The sequence below is a fragment of the Carettochelys insculpta genome, chromosome 2 (genome assembly GCF_033958435.1).
Source record: "Carettochelys insculpta isolate YL-2023 chromosome 2, ASM3395843v1, whole genome shotgun sequence".
Lineage (NCBI taxonomy): Eukaryota > Metazoa > Chordata > Testudines > Carettochelyidae > Carettochelys > Carettochelys insculpta.
In genome coordinates, this window is record NC_134138.1 from 214,672,038 (window position 1) to 214,697,419 (window position 25,382).

A 25,382-nucleotide genomic window follows, 5' to 3' on the forward strand; every position below is an offset into this window, starting at 1 on the left:
ACTCACCCCATACACACAAATACAGAGAATTACAGTTTGGGAATCTGGTCTAGAATCATCCTCAGTTTCAAGGAGATAGTCTAATTCAATGAGTGCAAGAACTCCTAATTCTAATGTTAGCTTTGATACCACCTCCCTCTGTGGTCAGGGCAGATCTTTAACCTATCTGCCTCTGTTTTCCCATCAATGAAATCACTACAGTATCATATTAACAGTAAACTGGCATGGTACAGTGGCAAGTTTATAAATTTCATGGGTACCATCCATTCATACTCAAAAGGGGATAAACAACGTGGGAGAAATTCATATCTGTTAAATCCAAATATCCAGAAAAATCCCAACCCCTTTTTTCCCTACATGACTCCCTGTCTAGTCCAAAATAACATGCATCTGATGAGGTGGGTCTTTGCCCATGAAAGCTTATGCTCCAAAAAAATGTTAGTCTACAAGGTGCCACAGGACTTCTTATTCTTTTTGCAGATACAGACTAATATGGCTACCCCTCCGATACTTGTCTAGTTCAAGCAGCTACTTAGTTCCTTTGTATGTTTTGACCTACATTCATACAGTAACCTGTTACCCTACTTGGTCATTGTCAACTCCCATACTGGTTAAAATCATCCCATAATGGATGAAAACAAGTGTCACACTCAATGATCCCACCAGCATATAATGGGTCAAATTCAGATCTTGGTTTAGAAACATCCAATCTAAGTAAGTTCTATGGGAAAATTTTAATGCTTTGGATCTAGTCAAGATTCTAATACATCTCTGTTGCCAGACAGAGTGAATGTTATATGACCAGCACAGACACATGTAGTGATGCCTAACACAAAAGGAATTAGCCGTTCCACTTGTATATCAGGGCCCAGATCCTGCAATGGTGTAAAGCACAGAGTAAACTGATTTCAAACAAGTCAATTCACAGCCGGAGAGGACATGGCCTGAATTCTGATTTATTTTTTAAATGTGGTAAGTTTAGTGGCTTCAGTTTGTAATTGAAATCGATACACACCCTGTTAAGATACTGATTTGATGGAACATATTTATGTAATATAAATAGCAAATCTTTATCCTTCAAATTCTAGTTTTGGCTTATGTGTTATGTCTGTAAGTTTTAATTAACATACAATGAGAAAGTAAAGAAAAACCTAGTGTTTATGAATATGTGTATATATTATACCAGAGTCAGGAAGCTTTCAAGCATTTTCACTGAAATCTGGGTATAGAGAGCTCATTTCAGGAGCTACTGATAGCAGTGGGAGTTGAGGATGCTTCAGGATTAAACCAAACTACTAACCACACTGAACTCAGTGGTATTACACAGGGAGGAATCTGGCACACAGCCTGGAAGTGCTCTAAAAGAAGGGAGGAGCAGGTTTTATATCCAAAGGGATGAACAATAACTCAAGTTACTGAAATGCAATTTACTTTGTTATGTAACTCAAGCCGAGGACTATCAAACCTTCCTCAGCATAAAGGAGGCATTCCATCCAGAACCTGTAGTAAACACATGAAATATCTTTTGAGCTTCTTCAGTGATATGTTCATATTAAATGAGGGAGGTACCATTCCATTTGAATCAGCACCAAAAAGCAGAGTTTCAGAAATAAGTTAATCAGCTTTTTTAAGCAAACCTCATAAATAGCTATCATCAAATATTAACATGGGATCACAGGTCGGCCTCCATCACACAGTAACAGACTTAGACCACTAGCAATAAATAAATACAGAAATCAGATTAAATGAACAAACAGACAGCAATTCTAATTGCCCTCCCTGCTCTACCTACATCAGAACCTAGAAAACAAAAGCTGAAGAGAATAGGTGCAGCTAAGGTTTGGGCGTGTGTCATTAAGATACATGACTGGTCGAGAAGTTATGCATTGTTTCAATCTGCTTTGTTAGGTCAGGTGTATAACAAAGCATTTCTAAGGCACACATGGCTGAATGCAGCAAGTAGACGCTGCCAAGGAGTAGCATCACCAGTAAGTATTCTGTGAGTAGGAGACTGAGATTAAGTATTGCATCATGTCAAAAGCTTAGAAGTGATCGGCAGTGATGAAGTAACTTCACAGAATTGACAGCCACACTCTGCTACCCTTACATGGGTTGAATGGTGCATATATGCCTCAAGAGCAGGCCCAGGTAAAGAAATGGAGCGAGATTATTCAGTGTGAGTATGGGTGGCAGAATCTGCCCTTCTGGAAGATATATTGAATTATCCAAAGGTCTGGGCTCTGTTCCTCAGCTGGTATACACTGTCATGCACCTGCTGACGTCAACAGGTCTATGACAAGCAATGCCAACTGGAGTTTTGTGATGTAGCAAATTGACAAGATCAGGATTTCTCACAAAGATTCACAGTCTTCCTGGGTATCATCTGGAACCAGATATATCTTTAAAACAGACTTTCTGAGACCACTAGCAATGTGGCAGGTTTGCAGAAATTTTAGTGGTGCCCTGAATGCCCAGTGCCCTTACCCCTCCCTCACTCAATCTTTCTTCCTACCATCACCTACCTAAGGCTTTGAGAAGGAGTCTGAGTCAGGGAGTTGGGGAGTGGATAGCAGTTTGGGTCCTGTGTTCAGGCTGTGGGCTGGAGCAGGGGATCGACGAGGGCAGGCTCTGGAAATTTGGGTACAGGAGAGCTGAGGGGTGGTGTTCTGGTGGTGGGTCTTGGGTGCAGGCTGGGGTCAAGGGTGCAGGCTGTGGCCTGGAGCAGGGAGTGGGGGTCTTGGGTGCAGGCTCTGTGAGAGAGCTTGGGGGCAGGAGACGGAGTGAGAAGAAAGGGGGCAGGCTCTAGAGAGAGCAGAGTGCACAAGAGTGTGGGGGGGATATGTGGGGAGTGCCACACTTATCTGTGAGAACCCCCTTCTGGCAGGGGCTCCTGGGAGGAGGTGGTCAGTCTGCGTGCTGCCCCCACATGCTTTTCCCCATGAGCCCTTTGGTCCCTCTGCCACCCCTAGATGATATAAAATGCCCCAGGGGGAGGTGCCCTATCACCACCGCTGACTGTATAACAGGGCGAGAGCAGCTTCCTGCTGATTGTTCCACAGGGCTGCCAGCATGTGTCTCTGCAGCCCAAATGAGGGGGTGTCTCCGTGCACTGTTCCCAGCAGCTAGAGCTGTGCACAGCATGGGGACACCACCCCATCTCACCCCCTCTCACCCTTCGGGCCGCAGTACCCACTCCTCTGGGCTGATTTTTTTTCCATATGCAGTACACGGAGCGCGGGTGGGGTGCTGACCTCTTTGAATATCTAGCCCTTATCTGATTGGGTAAATGGGAACAGACTTCTTTTTGAAACCGTTGTGACAACTATGCACACTCAGTGTTTGAAAATCTGGCACTTGGATTCTCCAGACTCGTTTAAAATTCACGGTGTGAGGTGACAGGAGATCTGTGGTCTTAATCAAAATTTTTTTAAAAAAACCCACTATTACATATTCCATTTTTTCTTCCATTTTTTGAAATGGCCAAATTTGTGCCTCCCTCTTCCGCCAAAGGAGGGCCAACCAGAATGGGCAGCAGTCCCAGTAAAGCATCGTGCTAGGAGGAAATGCATCATTAGATTGCTCTGCTGAGCACTTATTTGAACTGTCAACCCAAATGTGTTCTGCAACCCCAAAACTTATAAGATATCATCCAGCAAGATGGAAATGGAAATATTTCAGCATGATGCTAGCTGGGGAAAATACTGCAAAATTAAATCATGGTCATTGTAGTTTACAGAGCCCCAGCTTTCTCAAGTTTATATTGACCACTAAACCACTGCAAATATTATTCATCCATAATATAGCTATTGAGCGGCACTGAGCCAAAGGCTGTAACTTGATGCTTCATTTCTCAAAAAAAAATGTTTAGTCTTCTGTGCATTAATAACTGGAATTTGGCTAGTTCAGCTGTGGAACAGCACTAAAGTTATATACCTATTGATGTTTTACTTTCATGCAATGATAACAAAGTCAGAGTAATAGCACTAGTACTGAGAGATTTGAACGGCTGCCCATCTCACACGCTAAAATCATCCTAGGCCTGAGAAAATTTATTCAAAACTGAATCAACATTTTCTGATAATAAAATGGTTTGTTGAAACGTTCATGACCAGCTTATTTTTTCTTCCTTTTCTTTTTTCTTTTTTTGTTTTGGAAGATTGGAAGTCACAAATGTATAAATACATGTTAAAAGGTTGTTCTTTCGTAAGGATTTTATACATGTTATATTGGGAAACAATGGAAAAGCCTGACTCTGACTATACTGTTGGAAATGCTGCACCTGGTTTTGCTATAAGGCACAAGCAGCCTCAAATCTTTGAAAGATACTAATGACTAGAACAACTTTGCCAAAAAAAAAAAAAAGAAGGGGGGTGGCAGACAAATGTCTAAGGGGAAAGCCTGTCTCCTCCTCCCATATATCATTTCATTTCTTTTTCTTTGTGAAATGCAAGAATACAACATCTTGAACATTAAGGAATTTAAATTTCCCCAGGATTTTGCTGGATGATGAAATAACTGCACCTCAGTTTTTTTCCAGAGGGTGGGAAAACTATCAGCTCTTCTGCAATGAGGATGCAAAAGGTATGAAAAAAAGAGAAAAAAACAAAACAAAAACAACCTCTTAACTGACAGACAGGGTGACTTTCCTACAGAAAAATTTAGATATTTTCCTGGTTGGGGTAACATGCACATACAGACTTAATTTGTGCACGCACACGTATCCTTACGCTCTCCCTGGTTTTACCGATACCAGGCTGTTTTTTAAAACCCAAAAGTGAGTCCCTCAAATATGATCACATGTCCATTGAGCTCACAAAGCTCTGCACTTCCACATATATGCTGAGCAACCATGTGCCTTGGGAACACAGCTACTGGTCTGGGTGCATAGCTAGTTCCCAACAATCAGCCACGTCTTCCCTCAGAGATCAGCCCAAGGAAACAAATGGAGGAATCATACTCCAGAGGATGCTGAGTAGCAAGAGAGCCACTCCACTCAGGTTACTCCAGATGGCTGGAGCCAACTCTGTGGCCCTACAGTATATAGCTTCTAATTTGACTGGAGTAGGGAAGAAAAGACCAGGAATGCATATGTTGAAGTTCCTAGTCTTTCCTCTCACTCCAACTTTCCTCAAACATGCCTTGCATGATAGGCAGCTCTCTTGAAGCTGAACTCCGCATTTCACTGGGAGTGTACACACACCAGTACAGTGGATAGAAGTACGTCTACTGCCAGAGGACACTGTCACCTGCAAAGACAGAATTTTTAAAAACTTTCTCCTTTTTTTTTCAAAAAATGCCAATTTGCATAAATAATTTGCTGCATAAATTTTTCCCCCCATAGGGAAGGGTCAGTTTCAATAAATTTCTTGGACCACAAATCTTTGGAAAATGTCTCAAAATTGTCAGTGAAAAATTCCAACTTACCAGTTTATAAGGGCCTTTTTGTTTACAAGTGCAAGCTAATCTTAGTTTTAAAAATAGTCAAAATTGAAACAAAATATTTTGAAATTATCAACACACAATGTTTCAACTGACCTGCACTGAATATTTTTCATAATTCTGGTTCACAAAAAGTCTTTAAGGTTTTATCTTTTTCTCTCTCAAAGGCAGGAAAGTTTTGCAAAATCTCAAAACATTTGTGAGATGAGAAAACAGTTTCTCACCTTGTTCTAAATCCACGGACACAGCAAGCAGCTATGCATTTTTGTGTGTCCTGCTTTTCAGTGTCTTGTGCAATGTCTTTTTTTGCCTATCCTGAGTTGAAATTTTTTCCTAAATGTAGTTTTCAAGGGGAGAGAAGAATCCACTCAGTGTTGGCATCTGCCAACCTTGAATTGTTAAGTACCAAAGGCATGACTGTTTTGTTTTTTTTTTTTGAAGAAGGAAAAAAGAAAAAGAAACATGTACAGCCAAATGAAATGTTTGCAAGCAGTTGCTATTTGTAATAGGGAGGGAGATGTTCTGAAATATTTGATCTGAACGGAATGAAATATAGAACGTATACCTCAGCTACCTTTGACATATATCCTATTCATTTACTACATGTTCCATAATGAATAGTAACAGAGAGAGAGCTGTGCTAGTCTATACACTATCAAAACTATTAGGCTGTGTCTATACAGGAGCCCACCACTGAAAGAGCAAAATCAAAATTCAGAAATCGATATATGTTTCGAAAGAACACGACCACACGGCAAAGGCGGATCGCAGTTCCGACCCACTCTTTCGAAGACCCCATCCCATTATTTCTAAAGAGAGCGTCCACACGTGTACGAGCGCTCTTTCAAAAGAAGGGAGGCAGAGATGCCGTGGATGGGTTCACATGGCTGCCAAGCCCTTCCGGGGCCCGCAGCCAGCCGCCACCTTAAAGGTCCCCCCTTTGCCCCGCCAGCCCTGCACTAGACAAGGCCTGCCGAGCTGTCAGGAGCAACGCAGGACCCCAGTGCAGCAGCACCATGGCCGACGACACCCTGCTCCTCGCACTGGATGTGGACATTGTGGGCACTGTTGCCCATGTTGTCTGCACGGTCGCCGCAGCCGCTCCCCTCCTCCTTGGGAGACAGAACAGCCCCCCTGAGGACACAGAGCACACCCAGCCTGCCCCCTGCCCCCTTGCACCCCGGCGCCTGTGGAGCCACCCCAGCAGCACGGACTGGTGGGAGCGAATGGTGCTGGGGCAATGGGATGCTGTCACCTGGCTCCGGAACTTTCGCATGAGCTGGGACACCTTCCAGGAACTGTCACTGGCTGGCACCTGCATTGAGGCATCAGGACACCACCATGAGGCCTGCGCTTCCCCTCGAGAAGCAAGTCGCCATTGTGGTATGGAAACTGGTCACCCTGGACTCCTACCACTCAGTGGGTCACCAGTTTGGGGTGGACAAGTGGGGGGGTGCCACTGTCGGAGCAGTGCTCATGGAGGTAAGCCAGGCCCAGGGCACACTCCCACCACGGGAAGGGGGCCCATGGACACAGGGACCCCTCAGGGGTCGCCAGCTGGGGGCAGCTGGGGGGGCAGGAGAGGGTCGCCAGCTGGAAACACCCTGACACACCCTCACAAGAGTGCCCGGCCTCCCTCCCTGCAGGGTGTCCATGCCCTGAACACCATGCTTCTGCACCGGGTCATCTGCGTCGGGCATCTGGACTCCATCGTCGAGCGTTTCTCTTCATTGGGGTTCCCGAACTGCTTTGGTGCTCTGGACGGGACACACATCCCCATCCGTGCCCCACCACACAGCGCCAGCCACTGTATCAACCAGAAGGGCTACCACTCGGTGCTCCTCCAGACCCTGGTGGACCGCAAAGGCCAGTTTATGGACATCTACATGGGCTGGTTGGGGACAATCCATGACACCCAGGTCTTCTGCAATTCTGGTCTGTGCCAGCATATGGAGGCCGGCACCTTCATCCCCCAGCGGGAAAAGCCAGTTGGGGACACCACCATGCCGCTATGCATAGTTGTGGATGCAGCATACCCCCTACCGGCATGGCTGATGCGGCCCTATACTGGCCACCTTGACCCCAGCAGGGAGGCCTTCAAAACGCACCTCAACCAGGCCCGGCACGTGGTCGAGAGGGCCTTTGGGCACCTCAAGGGGCGGTGGCGGTGCCTTCTTGCCTGCCTCAAGGTGGGGATGCATAATGTCCCACAAGTGGTGGGCGCCTGCTGCGGTCAAGGGGGATGCCTACATACAGGGGTGGGCAGCTGAGGCCACCATGGGGTTCGAGCGGCTGGCTGCTGTCGCCAGCCACCAGGCAAACCACGACAGTGTCTGGATCTTGGAGGCCCTTCGTGCAAGTCTTGCCCCGGGGCCGCACTGAGCACCTCGATGCCCACACCTCCCCCTCCCCCCATGCGTCCACCCCCCACCACATGCACCACCACCACCACCGTGCTGTGCCTGCCCCCCATGGGACCACGGGACACAGGTAGTCGTGCACAATATAAACCTTTATAAATAATAAACTGTAAAAAACTGGTGTAAAAGTTCAACAACTATGTACAATGTGGGGGGTATGGGGGGGCTAGAACTGGGAGAGGGGCCCTGAACTTGGAAGGGGGTGGGGAGGGGGCTAGAACTGATAGAGGGGGCCTGAACTCGGAAGGGGGTGGGGAGGGGGCCAGACTTGGGAGGGTCACTCAGGCAAGGGGGTTGTGGGCCAAGAGCCATGCCAGCCCCGAGATCCCCTTACCCCCAGAAGCGGGTGCCACAGTGGGGCTGGGATGGGGCGGGGAGCACCGGAAGGTACGGGCGTGGTGGGACAGTAGAGGGAGCATCTGTGTGAGGTGGAGTGGAGGACTCTGTGGAGGGTGTGGGGTGAGCAGGGGAACCTGGGTGGGACCTTTCTGGGGGGGTCCTGCAGGGGGCTCAGGGGATTGGGTAGCTGGGGGGGTGCGGAGGGCCAGGAGCTGGGCCACATTGCCCACGTGCTCCTGCAAAGTCCCATGAATGGTGTCCAGCCAGGACATGAGCCTGTCCCAGGCCTCCCTCTGCCACGCCAGGTCAGACTCCTCCACCCTGGCGGAGGCTGGTGGGGTCATCCACTGGGCGCCGCTGTGACCTCCGGCTGCGCGCCCAGCATAACGCTGCTGCTGAGGGTGCCCGGTCCCTGTCCAATGCCTCCAGGGGACACTCAGGGACCACCAACGCCGATGAACTGTGTGGGCCCTCACTTGCTGCACCTGCAAGGGGTGATGGATAGCATGTCAGTCTCCAAGCAGGACCTCGTCCCCATTCCCACCGGGACCCTGACCCCCTGGGGCCCCACCTTCTCTGACCCTCCCAGGGCCTGGCCATGGTGGACATGGCACCCCTGTGGCATCAAGTGCACATGGGCTTCCCCCCGGGTGGAACCATCCCCAGGTATGGGCTGGCGCAGGCATCCCACTGGGAAACTGGGTGCCTGGAACTGCTCATGGGTCCGGGTGCTGGGTGGCGTGGCAGGTGCAGAGGGCGTGTTCCGGGCTGTGGCCGGCCGGGGTGTGTGGCTCTGGGCCTCCAGGCCTGTGCCCAGGCTACTGTCAGGGGTGCCACCCCTGCCCTGCCTGCAGGCGTGCTGGCCCCACTGTGCACTTACTGGGGGGACCTCAAGGATCTCCAGGGACGCCCAGCTCCCTGTGGCCCGTCTGGACGACTACAAGCGGACATCGATGACGAGGTCACCCTTCTCACTGGACCAGTCCTGGGTGGTGTCTGCCCCCTGGCTTGGGCTGGCAGGTCCTGGCTCCTGCAGCTCCTTCAGCTTGGGCTGGTCTGCCGAGCTGTCCAGGACCACTTTTGGTGGGGAGCTGTCCCAGGGGCCCCAGGATGCTACGGAGCTCCCTACAGTAGGAGCAGGTGGAGGGGCCCGCCCAGAGCGCCCCGGCCTTGCCCCAGACCCGGACATAGCCCTGCTGGAGCTCTTTAACTTTGCTCTGGACTTGCTCTGGTGTCCGCTCCAGGTGGCCTTGGCTGGTCAGTCCCCGGGCAAGGTGGGCAAAGGTAACGGCGTTCCTCCGCTTTACCCCCATCTCCCGCAGGATGTCCTCTTCCCTCCAGAGGCCCAGGAGGTCTCTCAGTTCATGGTCCATCCAGGAGGGAGCCCTTTTCTTTTTTTCGGGGACAGACCCCTGGGAGACCCGTGGGGGCTCGGAGGGGGGACCCTGGGGCTCAGGGGACTGCTGGACGCGGGCCATGTGCCTGTCAGTGTTGTCAGGTGCAGCTGAGAGGGCGTGCTGCCTGGAGCTCATGCTTTCGCAGCTTGCCCGCTGTCAGCTTCCTGCCACGGGGTTTCTGGGTCCATGCGGCTTTAAGAGCAGCTGGACGCACAGGTCATAGAGCTCCGCTTGGTGGTGCAGGGCATCTCCGCGCATGGACTGGATGCCGTGGAGGACTCTTCTTTCAAAAAAGCGGGCCATGGCGTGACTACATGTGCCTTCTTTCGATGTTGTTTTTCGATGGGTGGCGCTTTTCCCATGCAGGATCGGGGTCCACCTTTTGATGTCTGGGCTGCGTTCCTTCGATTTCACATCGAAAGAGTGCATGGTACGTGTAGACGCTCCCTTCACTCTTTCGAAAGAGGGCTGGTCTTTTCGAAATACTGTGCACGTGTAAACACGCCCTTAATGTTCCATAATGTATATGTAGAGTAAATGTGTAATCTCAATCTACCTAGTTTATTTTACTGCTCCTAATAGCACGTAGCTGAGTACTTGTCATCTCTCTGATACTCATCAGCTCAGGTTAATGCTTCATTTTTTTTAACTGTCTTTTAATTAGGTTAAATATCTTCAAAGTTATTAGCAGCTCAATAAATCTTGCATATAATAGATACAGAGGGGCACCTTGGCAAAATACATTATGTCATTCTACCTCTTACAAATACATTTTTATCTGCTTATATGGTGCACACCTGTGGCATTTTGGCAAGACACTGGATTACAACATTTATTTCACCCACAGAGAATGAGGAAGTGATTCCTTAGAAGTGATGAGCAATATGAATTGGCTGGCCTGAAGCTAATCTCTTAGAATTGCTTGCCCTCTCCTTTTTAAATATGTCTCTTCCTGTAAAGGCAAAACTAAAGAAACATGAATACTAGCGACTAAAACAAGCACAGCTCTAAGGAAAAACATATAACAAGACCTGGCCCATCTTTTCCATGCCCCTCCTAATAAAGCCCAATGGCCAAGCTCCAGACTACTTCGTCACAGCAGTGGAGATGAGAGTTTGAATACCTGTGAACACTCTTATTCCTCAGTGCAAAGTACCTCTGCTAAATATTTTTAAGGGATTCACTGTGAAAAAAACAAAACAGTGAAGTAGAGTAGTAAACATATATTTCCTGGAATATTAATTATTTAAGGAGAATATGTGAAGAAAAATTGCCTCACTATTGTTTCCAAAGTCCTCTTCTACCACTACTACTAGGGTTTGAGTTTTTCTTCAATGCACACGTAGCTTAGAGTCATACTTTAAAATGGGGATTTTGGATTTTATGCACACAGAGTCTGAGCCTGTTGCATATTTATCCAATTGCTGTATTGATGTACCTACAGTGAACACACTTGGACAGAATTCATGTATGCAACAGATGCATTACTATTTTTAGATGGTACTACCTACTCAGAAGGAGCCCACTTAAGAAAACCTGTCTCCATGAATTGTTAATACAAACCCTGCCTAGGCATCATCATTTAGTACATTTATTTTTACATTTCTCTTCTGGAATCTTCAGCTAGTGAAAAACAAGATGTTTAAAGATGATATGCATAAAATCTGAAGCATATGCTCAACGTTTTAAAAGTACACACGATAAACATGAGACAGGGAAAACAAAAGGGAAAGACGCAGAAACTACTATAAATATGCAATGCTAGCAAGCTACCAATGTGTCTATGGGCATTGATGTACACACCCCAGTGTAAAAGATTCACAAGTAGCTGAAGACTAAAGGAATGCAAGTATGATTTTTTTTAGCTAGTAATGTTTTTAGCCCAAGAAGCACTTTAGCTATTGAACCTGTTTTAACATTGTTCAATGGCCTGATTCATAGCTATGGAAGTATGTCAGTATCTTAAGAAGGGGGCTATTATAAAAAGAATACAATGAGTACTGAGGTGAGCTTGTCATAAATTAAAATAATGACTCCTGTAGGAACTTCACAAATGTACTTCAGTAACCCTTTTGGTGCTGATTTCTGCAGTGCCACTTGTAAGTGTGTATATTTCACTGGAATGCCGACAAATTCACACACCAGTGGTACACCTTCTACCCCATAGACCTGGTACAGAGGCAAAACCAGTGTGTCTAAAGTTCATCAGTCTCCCCTATCTCTCTCACACTAATCCTCAAGACAAACAAATAGCAGCTACTACCTTATCCAGAGTTTTCCCAGATAGTTTGTTCCATCTCATTGGAGCAACTTTGAAATTAATCTCTAATCTATTTTGGCAATAGCTTTCCAGCAGAAGTCATAGTAGCAACATCAAATTAGGCATCTCACTTGATTCTTATATTTCATGTCTTCTTACCTGATAACATATTATCTGTTTTTATTGAAGGAAACTTCAAAGTCATTTCATGTTTGTGCCTGTGAATCATCAGATGATCCTCCGTTGGAAAACGCTGTCAGGCAAGCACAAAGAGAAAGGAAGAAAGAAGTATTTAGTTCTCTAATAAATGTTGACAACAAACCGGATTTGAAAAAAAAAAGAAAAGAAAAGAAAAAAAGCATCCGGACATCCAAATGGCATAGGAACAGCCAAAAACAATTCTAAAATGCAAGTGAGCGTAAGTAAGAACTATCTTTGTACTCTATGTGAGAAAGCAAATTTGCTGCAGTGATCTCTTGGACAATGTCCAAGTAAAAGGGTTAAAATGCAGATGGCCTATCTAGTCATATACCCAAAATACACACCAGAAGTAGCAAAATTCAAATTGTTTGTCCAGAAGAATAAAAATATAATTAAAACAGGAAGCCTTCCGCTACCCAAAAGTACCCAGGTATCACACAATTTGTGTTACCATGTGATTTATGTCTGCAACAGATCAACTTGGTTCTAATCAGACCTGATTTAATCCAGCCACTGTACAGTGGTATTTGATTTCTACTGGGTATTTACAACCAGGAAGATATATTAAACTAATTTCCTTTTCTTTGCACAGAGGACAAGATGTCAGGCTATGTTTTATAAGAAACCTTACACAACATACTAATGCATGAAATTGCATTTCTAGTCCTGATAAAAGAATTATAAATCTCAACTATTTCTTTTAAAATAATAAAACAACAAAAACTTGAATGAACACAATAATTAAAAAATTTCATCTGGGCACACTGTGTTCTGAATGGTGCCTATTAAAAACTTTTTACTGGTGAAAGAGCAGGTGGGCACAACTTTACTAAGTAGAGAGAGGAAAATATGTAAGTGAAAGAATCTGGGAAAACATTTTTGCACATGTTGGCCAAATGGAATACTTTTGCTAGTAGTTATGATAAATGTTTGTTTTAACAGGACTAGTCAAGGAGTAGGAAAGAATACTAAGATGGGTTTGAATACCTTTGTAAAGAGTGGCATTTTAAAGCAACAGATCCCTAGAAGACCAACAACAACTGGTAGAAATTGAGATGATTTGGTGCTTTTAAAATGACATAACCCAGACTAAGTACCTCTGCTGGTGGCTATGGCATGTTAAACACAGCTACAGTACATTATACTCTGCAGCACGTATATGCCTATAGGTATTCACAGAGAATACATAATGTGGATGAGTTGTCAAAAATGTATATAAAGATCCAAGAAAGGCGGGGAAGGGGCTTTTTCTCACTGTGAAATCCTGGTTCGGTGTTTACTCATCTGGAAGAAGTAAAAGCACTAAAAATTTACATTGTGAGCAAATGGAATGTGGGAAACCCTCTCCACGCTTAATGTTGTGAGCAGAAACACATTGCTGAAATGAAATCTCCACCCTGGAATGCTACACTTCCATCTTCAGTGTGCAAATCAGCAGGACCTAAAGAAAGCCTGGTGGGCTTGGGGGAGGGAGCCGTTCCTTTTAATCCAGACTTGTGATTTTTCTGTAAACACAGTTCCTTCATGGTACATAAGGCTGGCTAACCCATTCTTCAAATAGTTAAACTGATTGATTGAGCAGGAACTACTTTGAATTACTACAATATGCAACTGATGTTTTACAGTAAACAGAAGATGCCCTATAACTTAAAAGTGAATTTAAAAGATTTTTAATTAAATAGACAATAAGGAGACTATTTGATTTCCCTCCTCTTTGTCCGCTAGAGGTGGAAGCAAAAATCAGCACAGCCATAAGTGGGCTCAAATTCATTTATTTTAATGAAAGGTCAGTCCATTAGTGCTTCTTGTGAACTTGGCCCAAACTCCTCAAAAGAGTAAATAATTTTTTTTCTGAAGACTTTGGAGATGTTTTAAAATTAATCTCTTAGAGGCAGAGCCTCTAATGATGCTTCAGCTGTGTACACACAGACTTAAAACTACAAATGGACATCTTCCTAATTTAGGGGCTGATCCAAAAAAAATCAATGGAAGTCATTAGTAAGACACCTATTAATTTAAATGGCGGAGCACATTAGTTATGTGCCAACATGTGAATTCAAGATTTCCACATTTGTACTCCAATTGTGACAAAACTACCTCCATCTAAAACTATAGTAATAACATACACTGCACTCTTATAGCTCACATCAGAATAACACAAAGGATTTTACAGACATTAAGGACTGTACCTTAAGACTTAACACCCCACCAAATTAGGGCAGTATTAGCCTCATTTACAGATAGGGAAACTGATGCAGGCAAAGTTAAATGACTTACCCAAGGTCACACAGCAGGTCTATGATAGCACCTGAAAGGAAGCCCATATCTAATTACTCCTAGTTGTGGACTCTAGTCACTAGACTAAACTAGTACAGGGAAATGCAAGGGATGGAGGTTCCTAAATTGCTTTAGGGATTACTGATGTTGTTACCGACTATCAAATGTGTCAGAGAAACACTGAATTCCAAACTAAGTGGGTAAAACTCAGTGGGTAAAATACCTGTCAATTCACTACTAAAGAGGAAAGATCAAACACATAATGCTATGAGCCAGATTATGTCCTCAGGTGCATACATGGGGCTGCCACTCAAGTCAGCTGGAATCCCATGTTTACAATAGGGGTCAGGATTTGGCCATGAAATGCATATTAAATGCAGCATATTCAATATAAAGATGTCCTATAAGGTAATATGCATTATCTATAGAAATAGCAATAAATACACACACACACACAACTTACATGTTCATACAAATGTATGAGAAGCAAAGACAAATATCACAAGAGCTGTAGCCCTACTCAGCCAGCACATTCCCTTTCAATGTTGTCTATCACCTGAACAGTTAAATGAGCGTGCTGCGTTACTTTAAATACTTGGTTTGAGTTTGGGGGTGAGAAAGGTTTGAAAAAAACATTTAGTGAAAGATGTGAATAGCTGCATATTTGTTTTCATTATTCCGTAATAATATCTTTCTGGGAAAAGCCAGGGCTTTTTGGAAAACTCTATTATTAGGCCTGTGTTAATATATCAGGAGGCATTATACAAGCCAGAGCTAGTGCTGAAGGCTCAGTTAATATTGCCGCTGACTCCACTCACCTGTGAGCAGCCTGGGGCACTGCAGACAAAAGGCCTCTCCTGCTCCAAGTTCATCTTTGATTCCTCATAAATCTACATGTTAAAACGTGGGGGAAGAAAAGGGAACCCATAAATATATGCACCCTAAACTTCAGGAAACATGCAAAATAGAAGCATTTTTAGAGTTTAAAAAAATTAATTTCAAAACCACAAAAACTGACAGGAAAAAATTCATCATCATTTCAGCAACGAAGGGTCCTGTGGCACCTTATAGACTAACAGAAAAGTTTTGAGCATGAGCTTTCGTGAGCACAGACTCACTTCTTCAGATGCTCCAGCATCTGAAAAAGTGAGTCTGTGCTCACGAAAGCTGATGCTCAAAACTTTTCTGTTAGTCTATAAGGTGCCACAGGACCCTTCGTTTCTGTTACAGATCCAGACTAACACGGCTACCCCTCCGATACTGATCATCATTTCAGGGTCCTAACTTACACCTATTCATCAGGCTACTTACAGTCTAAGTTCTTATTGCTCTTTCCAGGGCATATATTTACTCTGAAAAAAGAAAAAAGCCGTTAGGCTGTTAGAACAGAAAGCCTGCCGAGGGGAAAAAACACATGTTCCATGTTATTATTAGATAAGACCATGCCTGCTCACAAAGATCCTGAAATTAAGCCTTTTCACTTTTCCTCCTGCAGTTCCTGACTGAACAACATTTAAGCCAGACTAAATGGAATTCTTCTAATGGAAGAGCCCACATTTTGAGTGGTGAATTGTTTTAGGTAAATATTTAACATACAGCATTGTTCATGAAGTCCTGCCAGATCCTAAAGATCAGAAGATTTGAAATCTAGCAGAAAGCAGAATTGTATAGTATCAGAGCAGTAGCCAAGATAGTCTGTATCTTCAAAAACAATAAAGAAGTCCTGTGGCACCTTATAGACTAACAGACATTTTGGAGCATAAGTTTTCATGGGCAAAGACCCGCTTCAGGGGCAGAGTTGACAAGGTCTACTCAGTCGCGGAGGATGTGGCCCATTATCAGCAGTTAATGTGGAGTTGTGAACATCAAGAGCAGAGAAACTGCTTTTGTAACTACCCAACCACTCCCAGTCTCTGTTCAATCCTTGGTTGATGGTGTCCAATTTGCAAATTAAGTGCAGCTCTGCAGTTTCTCTCTGGAGTTTATTTTTGGAGTTTTTTTGTTCTAGGACTGTATCCAGGGAGATTGAAGTGTTCTCCTACAGGCCAGTCCTCGCCTACAGGCAGCCTGCCAACCTTAAACGAATTCTCATCAGCAACTACAGACCAGACTACAGTGACTCTAAACCTGGAATCAACCCCTACAAGAAACCTTGGTGCCAACTCTGCTCATATATCTACACCAGTGATATCATCACAGGATCTAACCACGTCAACCACACCATCAGGGGCTCTTTCACCTACAGATCTACTAATATAATGTATGTCATCATGTGCCAAAAATGCCCCACTGCAACTTACATGGGTCAAACTGGACAGTCTCTAAGTAAAAGAATAAATGGCCATAAATCAGACATCAGGAACAGTAACATACAAAACCTGCAGGAGAACACTTCAATCTCCCTGGACTCAGTAACAGATTTAAAAGTAGCAGTCCTACAATAAAGAAAACTTCAAAAATAAACTCCAAAGAGAAACTGCAGAGCTGCAGTTCATTTGAAAATTGGACACCATCAACCACAGATTGAACAGACACTGGGAGTGGTTGGCCAATTACAAAAGCAGTTTCTCAGCTCTTCATGTTCACAACTCCACTTTAACTGCTGATAATGGGCCACGTGCTCCATGACTGAACAGACCTTGTCAATTCTGGTCCTCCCCTTGACTGAAACTCCCTCTTTAAACTCTCCTCCAGAACCCCCAAACTCAGGCATCTGATGAAGCGGGTCTTTGCCCACAAAACCTTATGCTGCAAAATATCTGTTAGTTTATAAATATGCCACAGGACTTCTTGTTGTTTTTGAATGCTACCATAGGACATTGAAGTCTGGCTGTTTTAATTATGGACCAGACACTGGGGGAGAGCTCTTGGGTTAGCAGATGAGAAAAGAACAATAAGAGGTATGGAAATAAATATTTGTCTCCCCATATAGTATGCAACTCAGAGTGCAATACTACAGCTGACTTTGTATCAGTACTCAAGCAGTGCTTCTGACTGATTTGGACATAGGTTTGGTTTACACTACGAAGGAAAGTCAATTGCAGATATGCAATTCTAGCTACACCCATTGCATAGCCAGAATCAACTTATCCGCAATCGACTTACCTGGCTGTCCTCACTAAGGAGGGTCAACAGGAGAGTTTTTCCCATCAACCTCCCTCACTCCTTGATGTGAGAAGTACTAAGGTCAGCTGCTGACCCCTGATAGGTCGATTTTGTGCGTCTCCATCCGGTGTGCAAAATCAAACCCTGGAAGATCAAACCTGAGCGGGTCCATCTTCCAGGTAATGTAGACATAGCTTTAATTATTTTATAAAGCCTTTTTTTAAAAAATGGATAATTACCACACTATTTTGAATCTACTATATCTACAAGTAATAGCTGGGAGTATAATTAACTACATTAGAAAACAAAAACACACTCCTTTCACAGTTTGCTTTAACTGGACAGCATTTTGAGTGCATTCAGTTTTACTCTACCTCTGCCTAGCTGGTAATTTTATTTGTGTTTGTAAATCTTTTATCCAAAGAAAGAGGGGAAAAAGACATTTTAATAAGTAGGAAAATTTGACTACAAAGATTCCAAAATTGGCAGAGGGCCTCCAGGGCAGATATCAACCCATAAATTGAACCCATTTTAAAGAAAAAACAGAGCAGACTTCAAGTTAAATATATCCCTTTATCACTATCATAACAAATAGGAATCTACAAATATACAACCAAATAGAACAAATGCTAATTTCAAAATAGCATCATTCACTTATAAGTTCGGAGAGCACCCTGAAGAACCGTAAATATCCTGTAAACAGTTTGTATTCTTGCCTTGAACAGAACTACTAGCCTGTACCTATCAGCACTTACTCCCCATTATATTTACTGCAGCAGTGAAAATTCCAGACAGTAGATTCCTAGTTTATTCCAGCTTTTTCTTCTTTTAAATTAATTTTGTGCTGTTAAACCGTGCTGGTTTAATTGGCAGGGAGGCATATTCCCCTGTTTATCAGACGAGATACTACATACCAGACAGCAGCATGAACTTTCCCATGATGTCCTGTCTGTGGCTACATCTACATTACAGCTATCTGTCAACAGAAGTTACTGTCGGAAGAGATCTTCTGGCAAAACTTCTGTCCACAGATCACGGCCATACACAAAAATCCACTCTGTCAACAGATAGCAGCCAGACTTCCCATCCACTCTCTCGACAGAGCAGCCAACCAGAAGTGGTGCAAACAGGGCTGCCCAGGGAACTGGAAGCCTTGTCTATCAACAAAGGAGCCCTGGGAGTTTCTATGCAGACTTTTTGTCAACAGGCAACTGTTGACAAAGGCTTTATTCTTAATGTTAAGAGTCAAATGCTGCCAGTGGATGTGCTGGGTTTTATCAACAGTCTGTTGACAAAGCACATCTGGCATGTAAACACTCTGTGGCCCTCTTGTGTGCACAGAGCCTGTGGGTTTCAAACCTGATCCAGACAGACAATTGCTATGAATAAGAAGTCAGTTGCCATTTCCATTAAGCCCTTAACCTCTCTGCCAAGGCTGTCCGTAAGATGACAATCAGTGTCATTTGTTTTTTGTGAAGTGGACAAATACGCCCTTAAAGTGGACTGAAACCAGCAACTTATTTTGCTGAATTGTCAGCAGAAGTGTATATATTTTAGACCAAAGTCCAGGCATGTCTACACACAAACTGAAACTGAAATAACTATATTCAGTTGCAATTCACAGTCAATTTTTTTTGTATAAATCTGCGTGTGGGCACTCCTATTTCAGGCTATGAAAGTCCTAATTTGATTTAACTCAAATCACTTTTAAATTAAATTGAAAGGGGGTAGTCAATCCAAAATAAGAAATAATATCCATATACAGATCTGTACCAACATAAGTGAAGATGTAAAATGAATTACAACCAATTTTAGCTATTTGTGCATAGTCTAGTTTGTGTGTAGACAAGCCCTTTAGATTTTACCTAGTGAGCTAAAGATGGAGGATTCAGAGGATTTTTCTACTGTCCCATCTTAACGCAATGAAGCAATAGAGAAAATTGGTAGATAAAAAATAGCACTGGTAAACTCAATTTAAAACTCCTTTCTTTGCTGCTGGAATGTTGCTTTTTTCCCCAAAGTGCTTTTAAGGAGAATGCTAGAAAGAATTTTCCACACAAAACACCATGCATGGATTATGAAAGACTTCATCTATATCACAATTGATTTTGCTTCAGTTCCAGGAGTAAACACTCGAGACACCCCTTTCCCTCATCCTTAAGGGAGACAGACAATGGCACTTTCAATAGAAGAATGGATAATGCTTATTGAAAAGGAACAGAGTGAAATAATTTTGATCCCAGCGTACAAGTGAATTTAAAAATCCTACCAGCCATTCTTATTCCATTTCCTTCTCTAATCAAATGTTGTTTTTGTACGCTAATCAGGCCAATTTTTTTCAAAGCCAAATGTTTAAATACTTAAACCCACAATTAGTCACTTAGATGATTATTAAAATCCCTAAAAATGTGCTATCAAGTACTGCAAACTTCTAGAGTCAAATTACACTCTGCAGTGTAGCTACACTGCTACCTGTGTGATAATCATTAAAACTGAAAAATACCAACAACTCTCAGTAAAAAGATTTTTTTCTCCGTTGTACTTCGGAGAAGTTTTACAGAATGCTAGTTATACAGAATGCTTGTCAAGGTGTGGCTGTAGGTCTCATAACCCTAAGTTCAGAGAAGTGACAGCTGCATACACCTATAGCATATGGTTCCTAGTGTAAGTTTTATGCATGAGCATCACAACCGAATGTAATTCAACTGCTTTACAAATGTGTGCAGGTGCACCAGAATGCATGAGAATATAACCCACCAAGGGCTGCTGCATCTAATAAAAATCATATTAACACCTCCATCTAAATTAACCTTTAATGCCTTTAAAACTCAAATTACACTTGCAATGGATTTTCTATAGAATTTCTTGTGACAACCCACCATACCACCAAATTAATTCATACAATGAACATCAAATGAATCCAGAATGATTGGTTAAAAAGTTACTAAGTCTGGATTCTTGGCTTCTGTTGTTATCAATTCCTCAGCTATCTGGCAGCTTCAAAGCTGCACATAGGAATTATTAATATAAGTGAGTACTTACAACTGATACTGACATATCACCATCATTCTGCTATCGTTAACATGGGTTTGAATGTATTATGTGTCTGAAAAGGAGGCTGAGTTTTAATAGCGATGTTAACAACATCTGTCAACATTTATTGCCCTAGTGTGACTGCGTAAAGAGTCTTATTGGCAGGATACATATGTGAGGAAATCTGCTACATTGTTGTAGCCTTCCATTCCCCGGAAATATCATTGTGCCTAGGAGAAGCTGAGGCTGTCATATTAAAAGATTAAAACACAAACATGCAGAGGCTGCTTCAGCCAATGCTACCTATCAGAGAAACAAAGTTCTGGGTCAGAAAAGGGTTTGGCTTTGTTTTTCAGTTTGTACATTATGTACTTGCAAACACATTTTAGAATAATTAATAACACTGAATCCCACAGAATGAAAAAAACAAAAAAAGAACTACCCTCAAAATAAAGCAAAACATTTCCTCTTTGCAGCATCCTCTTCTGCTACACTTTGGTGATGTATACTACAAGCATCTGTCTACGGAAGTTACAGTCAGAAGAGATGTTCCGACAAAACTTCTGCCAACAAAATACATCTACACATAAAAGTGGATTGATCTTTTGATCCACTCTCTTGACAGAAGGATCCCTGGAGCATCTCCACAGCTTTTACGTTGACAGTTTCTGTTGACAAAACGCATTTTGTGTGTAGATGCTCTGTGAGTTTTTTCAACAAAACCCCAGTTTTATCTACAAAACTCTGTAGTGTAGAAGTAGCCTAAAAGTCTTCTCAACAATGTTGCACAGAGCTTTATCATTGTCGTTTCTACAATTAGGAAAACACTTCAAGAAATTCACATCCAGAAAGTCTGCTCTCTTTTCTCTCTCACTTTATAAATAAATAAATAAATAAAGGTCAATGGTATTCTTATTGCTTTAGCTGCTAAAAGTATCAAGCAGGCTTGTTTCCTGTTTCAGTGTTATTGTTAAAGTGGGTTACAGTCAGAATCTGATTTTCATTGGGCCATTATTATTTGCAGCTGTGCGACCTTTCTGACCATTTAAACAGTGACTTTTCAGCCTTCAATCACAGACTGACTGAACATTGCAGTTTTCAACCCTGAGATGAACAATGAGAAAAGATAGATTGTTTGCTGCAGTGAAGGTAAGTCAAGGCCCAAGTTCTACAGATGCTTACTCAGACATGTAATTACATTCACTGATACAGACCGTTCACATTACTCACCTGTATGAATGCTCGCGGGAGGGTAGGGTGCATACAGACTAACATTCTCAGTATAGGACCCAATCCTGAAATTATCTGTGAGGGTACTGCTTATTCCCCTAACAGACTAATGACAGTGAGAATTCAAAATGATAGCACAAGTATGTCACAGACATCTGTGGCAGTACTCATGGTAGCAAGCTCTACATCTGGTATTACAGGTTGAACCTCTCTAGTCTGGCACCCTCAGTATCTGATGGGTGCCAAAGTAAAGAATTTACTGGACCCTGGGATATCACTATTGTCTAGCAGCATTATCAACACTTCCACTGCTTACTGGGCTCTTAGAAGACATTTATGGGTAAATTACAACTAAATAACAGCACAGAACACTGGGAGCCAGGAGTGGTGGCTGTAGACAAATTTTATGGGACCCCGGGAAACTTGGTCATACCCATGATAACTGGTTGTCCAGCTATCTAAAAGCATGCTAGATTACGGATGTTGTGAAACTGGAGAATGCCAGACTAGAGAAGCATAACCTGTAATTATTCACCGAGTCACGCACACAATTTAAGCAGCAGTGGAAGAGGCTGGGGAACTATGCAATATGGAACTAAATTAAACCTTGGGGGAAAAAAACACACTAGGATAAAAAAGCTACTTCCTGACCATGGTGATTTTTAAAGTGGAAAGAACAGCCCCAGCTGGCAATACCAGCTCTTTTAGGATCAATCACTATTACAAACTATTATTTTTGGAAATACCGTGTGCACTGGGTTAATGACCAACTTTCTTACCAATTTCTCCTTGCCTGAATGAACCCAACTGCCAATTTTCAGGCTCACTGCAATGAAATGGAATATGGTGTTTTTCCTTCTCAGTCTGTTCAGCCAACATGCTTGTTTTCTAACACTAGCATCATGCTTTCCACATACACGACTAATTGTTATTGCACTGACTGCTTGGGCTGCTACAGAGAAGGTTCTGTTGGCATTTCCAATAGAAACCTGCTGTTTTCAAAATTACGACATTCCCAAATGGTTTTGCATTCTGGAAAGTAGTTTGCAGCCCCCAAGTAGGCTTTAACAGGATAGATTGCAAGGGTTCAGATCTTCAATAGTGCTTTAGTGACATTGTTGTGATTATTGTTACAGGACATTTGTTATATGGAAAAAACTCAACCCCACAGAACACCTCTTCTGTGTCACAGGAAAGGTGTGTCAATAGCATTCAGCCACTGACACCTATCTCATAGAGCTGGAAGGACATTCAGAGGTCATCAAGTCCAGTTCCCTGCACTAACAGCAGGACTTATCACCATCCCTGATAGATTTAAAACACACACACACACACACACACACACACACACCCTATTTGTCCCAGATGGCACCTTCAAGGGCTGAACTCACAAGCCTGTATTTAGCAGGCCAATGCTCAAACCACTGAGCTGTCCCTCTCCCCACAGCTACTTGTGAAGTATGTGACCAGCTACATAATTCACTGTGAATTCCAAAATACATGTGCACATAAGGATTCCCACTTCTGCGACTACATGAGCACTCAGTGATTTAATTTATTTACTACTGGCTTGGACAAAATAGAATACAGGGTACGTAGCCCTTTACCACAGTCCTGAATTTTTGCCCTGTTTGTTCCTGGTCTGCTTGTCTCTCCCATGTCAACTGGGATAGAAGAGATACAAAATGTTTGCTGCTACCGTTGTTTTTGATTATTGGGAGCCACTGTTCCTGCTCTATGTGAAAAAGCAGCTACTGCTTGCTCTCTCTAGTATTTCTTCAGTTTTTACTCCATGTTGTGGCTTTGGAGGATGAACCCTGGAGACAGCCAAATAGGGAAGGGGACAAAGGCAGGAGCTCCAAGGGAGAGTGGGGAGGAAGACTGTAAAACTCCCAGAAAATAAGAGAGGAAGGGAGAAAGGAGAGTGAAATAGCAAGGAGGGATAGGGAGAGTGAACCAAAAGTGAAAGAAGAAGTGATGTGGGTAGGGAAAGGAAAGAAAAATGGGGAACAAACATGCTGTAGGAAACCGCGTATCTACTGTTTGTGTCCGGTCAAAGGCAGGCCCACCAAGGTGAGGAGGAAGGGCAACTGCCCAGGGTGATCTGAAAGGGCCCCCAACCCCCCAGCCACTGCTGGCAGCACATCTGGGCTAGGGCAGATTGCCCTCCCAACTCTGCACTGCTATGAGAAGCAGCTAGAATGTCCCTGCAGCCCCTGTGGGATCAGGTGGTCTCCATGCATGGTTGCAGAGGCACTTCCCCCACCCTAAGCATTGGCTCTGCTTCTCCCACAGCAGCCAGTGGAGGGCGGGGGCAATGGTGCATGAAGACCTCCTGCTCCTCTGAGCTCCTGCCGGACAGATATGCTGGTCGCTGTGGGGAGTGATCAAAAGCAAGCGCTGAAACCTTATCTCCTGCCCCAGCCTAGAACCTGCGTCCCTCGCACAAAATCTCTCCCACAGCCAGCACCACCCAAATAGCAGGAACAGTTTGTACTTGCTGGGGGCCCATTAACTGTTCTGTCCTGGGGCCCAGGATTGCTGCCAGTCAGCCTGGTGGCAGCAAACAGAGAGAGACTGCCACTATGTTTCACCCCACCCAAGAAGACAATATCAGGCAGGGGGAAACGAAGCCATGCTTTAGTGACCAGTGATTGAGTATGGGAGGGTCCCAGAGTCTGGTGGGAGACTTCACAAGTTCATTGGTTTTTAGATTCTAAGGCAAGAAAGGACATCAAAATTACTCAAAATAATTCCTAAGGCATCTCTCCTAGAAGAAAACTCGCTCTTGATTTTAAATTATCAGTGATGGAGAAACCACCACCAACCTTGGTAAATTGTTCCAATAGTTAACTGCTCTCACTGTTACAAACCTGTGCCTTATTTTCACTCTGACTCTCTCTAGCTTCCATTTTCAGCCATTAGATTGTGCTGCACCCTTAGCTGCTTGATTGAAGAACCTTTGAGCTCCCTGAGCCTATCACTGTCAGGCATGTTTTCTAAACCGTTAATCATTCTTGTGGCTCTTCGCTGAACCTTTTCCAATTTGTCACCATCCTTCTTGAATTGTGAACAGAGGAACTGGACACAGCATTCCAGCAGCAGCCTCGTTAGTGCCAAATATAGACATAAGCACAGGCTACTTATCTAGACTCTTGGTTTTCCCCCACCATCGTGTCTCTTGGCTCAGTCTCCCACCACTGACAGCTTTTGGAATATTTCAGAACCATGACAAAATATGGCATCTGTGTAACCCAGACACTGGAGTTCAGTGCCTATGAGAAGCATGGGTGCTTTGATGATCTACTGAAGCCATTTCAAGTGAGGACACACACAAAGCAGTAGACTATTATTTTTTAAAATGTATACAGAAGAAAGATGTTTTATTATTAGAAATGATTACAGAGTTATTAACTAATAGGAGATAGATCACAAAACAGTAAGACAAATGGAGGTTAAAGGTTAAGAAAGAAGTTACATGGGCACTGAAACTGTTCATGAAAGTTGCCTCAGCACACAAGTATTTTAAAATGCAAACTGATTCTTTATAAGGAAAGAGACATGACTCTAACACTGCAAGCAATCCTTCTGGGAGTGAGGTAATCATCTCTCTCTCTCTCGCTCTCTCTTTCAATGAATTGACTGCCTCTCTTGGAAGAGCTACAGGACTTTCTTCCGGGA

At 43.6% G+C, this 25,382-nt stretch overlaps 1 protein-coding gene across 6 annotated transcripts in view; it reads right to left on the reverse strand.

Annotated features, from left to right (window-relative positions):
• Positions 1-25,382, reverse strand: part of CREB5 (cAMP responsive element binding protein 5) — a 373,995-nt gene that overhangs the window by 296,504 nt on the left and 52,109 nt on the right. For 3 of the 6 annotated variants that reach the window (XM_074984562.1, XM_074984565.1, XM_074984561.1), the window contains 2 exons: positions 15,152-15,223; positions 12,015-12,108 (listed from right to left, as the gene is read on the reverse strand). In XM_074984562.1, coding sequence (XP_074840663.1) covers positions 12,015-12,108; positions 15,152-15,205 — 148 coding nt within the window. In that variant the 5' untranslated portion in view covers positions 15,206-15,223. Of the gene's footprint in view, positions 1-12,014; positions 12,109-15,151; positions 15,224-15,644; positions 15,686-25,382 lie in introns of those variants that run through there. The other 3 variants (XM_074984563.1, XM_074984564.1, XM_074984566.1) reach the window with 2 other exon arrangements.